The following is a 5,330-nucleotide window of genomic DNA, read 5'->3' as shown; positions in this document are numbered from 1 at the left end:
CGTTGAGTCGAGTATGTATTCCTAATCGTCACCAAATGTGGTCTTCTTCCCTGCACCTATAAACATCAGTAGCAAAATTGTTAGGCATAAAACTAAAACTTGCACAAATAAATAACCTTGTTACCAAATAAGACATTCAAATGACATACGAGCTCGAAAAGACATTTCAACATCATTGTTCCAAAACTCTAATTAAAATAGCTATTAGATATATGCTGCAAAATGCAATGAGGGATATAAGCATGGAGAAAGTAGTCTCTTAAAATCATATTAATATAGGGAATATGCTATTTTTACATAATTCAGCGCTCATAATGGTGTCTACCCTTCTAACATGGATGGAGACTCACTTCGAATAAACTAAATTTTATTTGAAGTGAACCCCCCTCCATGTGAAGGGGTGAACACCGTTACGGATAGCCTAACGCACGAGTAGCATAACTCTTAATATAGTGAGTTGAATTAAATTACGATATTAGAATTAATATTTTGGAAACAAAATGAGCCTACTTATTTCTACCAAAAAAATCAGTATCAACTCACCTCAAATATTCTTACCATTGGGAATAATGTATTCATCTAAAGATCATCACCCAACTGTGTGCTAGTAAGGCCACTATCATATTGTCCAATGAAATCAGAAATCAATTTCCTTCATTGGACAACGTAGTCTCTGATTTCATTGTACAATGTGATAGTGGCCCCACTGCCACACTAACTGACGATGATCAGTCCAGATGGGTAAGAATTACTCGAGACAATAATATATATTGATAAGCACACATATAACTTCAAGAAATATTACAGAAAAATATTTAGTGCAGTGAACGTGTATATTGTTAGAAGTCCATAGAACGGAACAGGAAGTACATACCAGCAGCAAACATGCTTGGCTTCCCAGGAGTTCCACGTCCTCTTCCTCCACCTCCAAAGCGACCACCACTTCCTCGGCCGCCACCTCCAAAGCGACCACCACCACTGCGGCCACCTCCATGTCGGCCTCCAAAACGACCACCACTGTCCCGGCCACCACTCCTGCCACCTCTGCCACCACCAGCACTATCACCTCTCGGCTTGGCCTCTTCCACTGACAAGGAACTATCCCCGAATTCAGATCCATCAAGTTCCAGAGCTTTGTTGAAGGCAGCACTCTCCTTAAAATCAATATATGCTATCCTGTGACAGGAACCATAATGAATTGGTCATAGGAACAAGAGTAGCATAGAATAGCATAGAAGGCACAAGTCTCAAAGTTTGTTTGGTTGTTATTAAATAACCAAATAGAGATCTGATATTTTTAACGTATAACACTTGAACGTAACTCAAAACAGTAACAAAATACAAACCCTTTAACACCACCATCTTGATCTTTTGGAATGGAAACTCTTGTCATTTCACCGCAGGAACCAAAATGATCTTCCAGAGAACTTCTAATCTGCAATTCAGATGTTCAGGTTCAGCAAAAAATTCACCAACAGAGGAAATTATAAAAATTTAATGTCACGGAGGGAGAAATAAAAGGTATGTGCTACACATGCCTTGTCTTCACCATCATATTTATCAAAACCACGAACAAATATTGTTTGCCCTTGAGGAGTTCTCCCCCCCTTCTGGTATGAGTTCTCGTTGCCACTAAAATTAGAAATATATCATAATACAAGAATACGAAACTAAGACCATGTAATCATACAAAAAGTAGATAGCAGATACATACCCACTATGTGGAGTGTAGGATCCCCTTTCTTTCGCCATATCTAGTCTCACAGGACGACCGAGAAGATCTTTACCATTCAGTTCCCGGAGGGCCTGCAAATTAACATATGCAGGGAGAGAATCAATTAACAGGACACAGAAATAATAAGTAACTAATGAATCTCTTAAAGTCTGGCAAAGCATAATGTGTAAAATGAGACAAAAGCACCTTCTGTGCTGCTTCAACAGTAGCAAGCTCAACATGGCCAAAGCCCCTAAATGAATTATCTTCGGACATGGCAAAGCGAACATCAACAACTTCACCAGCATCTTTGAAAAAATTTTCACTGTAATGTCATACAAATGTTAAAAGTATATAAATCAAGTTAACATAAATGCACAATCTTGAGGGCAACCAACACTTACACATCAGCCTGCTCAACAGAGTAGGAAAGATTCCCAACAAATAGACTTTTGGAGCCCGTGGTTTGTGCTATAGGAGTAGCAGGTGTCTTGGGCTGCAAATTTGAATAGCCACTATTTTAGCTAACACGAGCCAACAGAATACGGCAGGATAACACTTCCCCAAAGTGGGTCATTTTTTCTAATAACATATTTCTTATTCTGAAAAAAACTTGTTTCTACAAAAATTGGAATCTCTTTATTTCAGAAAGTTAATCTGACTTCCAAATAATCTATATCCCCATAGAGTATTGTCGAAATTTTAGAAAAATAATGCTTTTTGTATTTTCACTGGTACAAACATTCAACAATATACCAGATGTGCAATATGTTCACTCAGAAGTATTGAACTCCAAAAGAATGCCCTTAATTGGTATGGAGGAAACATGATTTATTTATGTAAATGCAAGCAAGCACACACAAGGGAATATAAACTACTCACGGTCTCCTTTGTTGGTGCAAGACCAGTCGATTTCACGCCAACATCCTGTTTCATCAAGAAATCCAAGTACAAGGTAATGAGAATAGAGAAGGATAAGGATCAAAATTACTAGGTATTGAGCAAGCAGCATGTGGATTTATATGTACAGCCAAAACTGCATGTATAAGTATGCTCAACTAGACTGTACACCAACTAATTTATCCATGCATCATCATCAAAAAAGGGGGAAAATGTTACAGAACTTCCCTTGCACCCAGCATAACATCATGTTTTGATCAAAAGGAAAATGAGAAAAATCATGTAGTTCGACCCTTCAATTAAATGAAAGTATCTTCTACCTTTTTCTTGGGAGTTATGGCAGGGTTTTCCTTTTCTTCCTCAGAAGACTCTTCTTCCTCCGTAGACTCTTCCTCTGAACTGCTATCCTTAGAGGCAGGAATAGACTGCCAACATTAAGTAAAAGAATGAGCAGTCTGAAACTAGAATTTTATGAAAACACAAAATTGGCCCAAATCATATTTATGAATTGTACCTTCTTCAACCCTTGCATTTTTGATGGTTCATCATCATCAGAGCTTTCCTCTTCACTGCTACTATCATCCTCTTCTGTAGCTTTTACACTAGGTTTAACAGCATTTGAAGTTGCAGAGATCTGAAAGATATGAAATTTCACAATCACTGACAATGACAGATGAAAATTCAACAATGAGAGTAAATAAGCCATATATTGATCACTTACTGGGACTTTCTGCTTTTTCTTTTGAGGCCGTTCATCATCACTTTCCTCAGAACTGTCAGATTCAGATTCCTCACTAGAATCATCTTTCTTCTTTGTAGCAGCCACTAAGACATTTTTAGCTGCAGGAACATCATCTTCTGAGCTTTCATCATCGCTGCTCGATTCATCCTTCTTCTTCGAAACTGCAACCGGGGCACGTTTAGTTACAGTAGCAGGAACTTTCTTGGTTGCTGCAACATCCTCATCCGAATCAGACTCATCTTCAGAATCCTCACTTGACTCATCAGAGTCAGACTTTTCTTTCTTCTTGGTAACAGTAACAATGCTGCTCTTAGATGCAGCTGACGGCTTCTTGAGTGCATCAGCATCCTCTTCTGAATCACTACTTTCATCATCCGAGTCAGACTCTACAGTTCCATTCTTAACAGCCGGTAGCTTTGTTTTAAGAACCTCCATGAGACAACAAACAACACATAAGATGCATCAAGACAATAACAATTGAAACAAAACAAATAACTGAAAAATTAAAATTTTAAACTTACTTCATCCTCATCAGAATCACTATCATCTGAACCGCTAGATTGTTTGCTATTTTTGGCCACACCGTTTCTAGCAGCAACTTTGCCTTTAGCAGGCTCCTGCAAATGTCGTATAAGCGAATGAACAGAACATTAAGTTAAAAAACTTTAAAGAAAACGTGCTACATGGAAGTAAGATATTATAAGCAGAAAGCGACACTCACATCATCAGAAGATGATTCTTCTTCAGAACTACTAGATTCTTTCACTGGCAGCTTGACTATTGCTCCTCCCTTCTTAGCTGGTACCTTAACCTAATGATTTACAAATCATAAACATCAAAAGAAATTAACATGAAGCAAAACTCATAGATTTAAAAACATGAGACAGGATAATGCTTCCATAATTGCATGTCAAAGTGCTAACTACTTATAATATAGACCCAGAAAAATTCACAAAATTGATAAAAGATAAGAATATCAATAAGCATTCCTGATTCTGGCCACAAAGGTGAAGTACAAAAGCAAAAGTTAGAAGATAAATATGCATCTTATGGTTAGTGCTTGTTTGGTAGGGATTTTGTTAATTGATTTTTTGACCATTAGAGATAAAGTATGTCCCACCTGCGAGAGAATAATTCAAAAATGACGGCAGAAATAGTAAAATAACGATCAAAAAATTGATATTAATTGAATTAAAATCTGTACCAAACATGCTCTTAATTAATCCAGGCACACAGAAAAATCACAAAAAGGATTTAAAAGCAGAGGAATACGGATAAAAAGTGGCAAATAATATTCTTTAATATATTAAAAGAAACCAGCATGAATCAAATTTCAGACTTAAAAACAAAAGTGAAGAAAATGCTTTCATAACTGAATTTTTCAAAATGTTAACCATTAACATTGTAGGCCTATAAAAATTCCCAATATTTGATTAAGATTTTTCATAATGCTTTCCTCTAGCCACAAAGTAAAGTTCAAAAACAAAAGGTATAACACTAGTATGCGTCTTATAATCAGAATAATTAAATATACAGCACACCCATATTAAAATACGAATTAAAAGCAGAGGAACAATGAGGATAAAATTGCAATAATAATTCGAATAAACAGGCAACCAAACCTTGACCTCTTCTTCAGAGGAAGAGTCTTCTTCTGAAGAAGACTCTACTTTCTTCTTGACGTTCTTCTTCTGAGCCTTGGCCTCATTCTTCTTCTCCACTTCCACGTCCTTCTTCGGCTTCTTAGCACTCACTAGATGCTTCTCTATGGAATCCTCAGCTTCTCTCTTGCCTATCGATTCAAAAACGAACACAAACGACGTAAAATCAGTAATAATCATCTACAATAGCCGCAAAAAGAAAATCAAACAGTAATACAAATTTAACCTTTCTTCATCGGTTTAGTGCCAGCGGCAACAGCAGGAGGTGCATCTAGCTGCAAATCACAAAAATTGAAATTTAAAAAAAAAAAAA

The 5,330-nt window shown here is 36.8% G+C and overlaps 1 protein-coding gene across 1 annotated transcript; it reads right to left on the bottom strand.

Annotated features, from left to right (window-relative positions):
- LOC111395426 (nucleolin 2-like) lies at positions 1-5,321 on the bottom strand. Its single transcript, XM_023021411.1, has 15 exons — positions 5,244-5,321; positions 4,979-5,148; positions 4,078-4,167; positions 3,878-3,973; positions 3,336-3,785; positions 3,129-3,248; positions 2,935-3,039; positions 2,597-2,641; positions 2,119-2,210; positions 1,922-2,039; positions 1,715-1,806; positions 1,539-1,632; positions 1,347-1,435; positions 875-1,176; positions 1-56 (listed from the first exon to the last, which is right to left on the bottom strand). The coding sequence occupies exons 1-15, from the start codon at positions 5,251-5,253 to the stop codon at positions 22-24; spliced, it is 1,908 nt and encodes a 635-aa protein (XP_022877179.1). The 5' UTR covers positions 5,254-5,321; the 3' UTR covers positions 1-21.
- Positions 5,322-5,330: the final 9 nt, after the last annotated feature.

This window comes from Olea europaea, chromosome 6 (assembly GCF_002742605.1).
Source record: "Olea europaea var. sylvestris chromosome 6, O_europaea_v1, whole genome shotgun sequence".
Classification (NCBI taxonomy): domain Eukaryota; kingdom Viridiplantae; phylum Streptophyta; class Magnoliopsida; order Lamiales; family Oleaceae; genus Olea; species Olea europaea.
The sequence above is the reverse complement of the archived record's forward strand: the minus strand, read 5'-3'. Positions and strand labels throughout refer to the sequence as shown.

What these genes read in the sequence shown, in the direction of transcription:
- LOC111395426 (XM_023021411.1), bottom strand. An exon ending in CCATAACTCCCAAGAAAAAG is followed by an intron (nt 2,642 to 2,934) that starts GTAGAAGATACT and finishes TTGATGAAACAG; the next exon opens with GATGTTGGCGTGAAATCGAC. An exon ending in CTGTTGAAGCAGCACAGAAG is followed by an intron (nt 1,807 to 1,921) that starts GTGCTTTTGTCT and finishes GTTAATTTGCAG; the next exon opens with GCCCTCCGGGAACTGAATGG.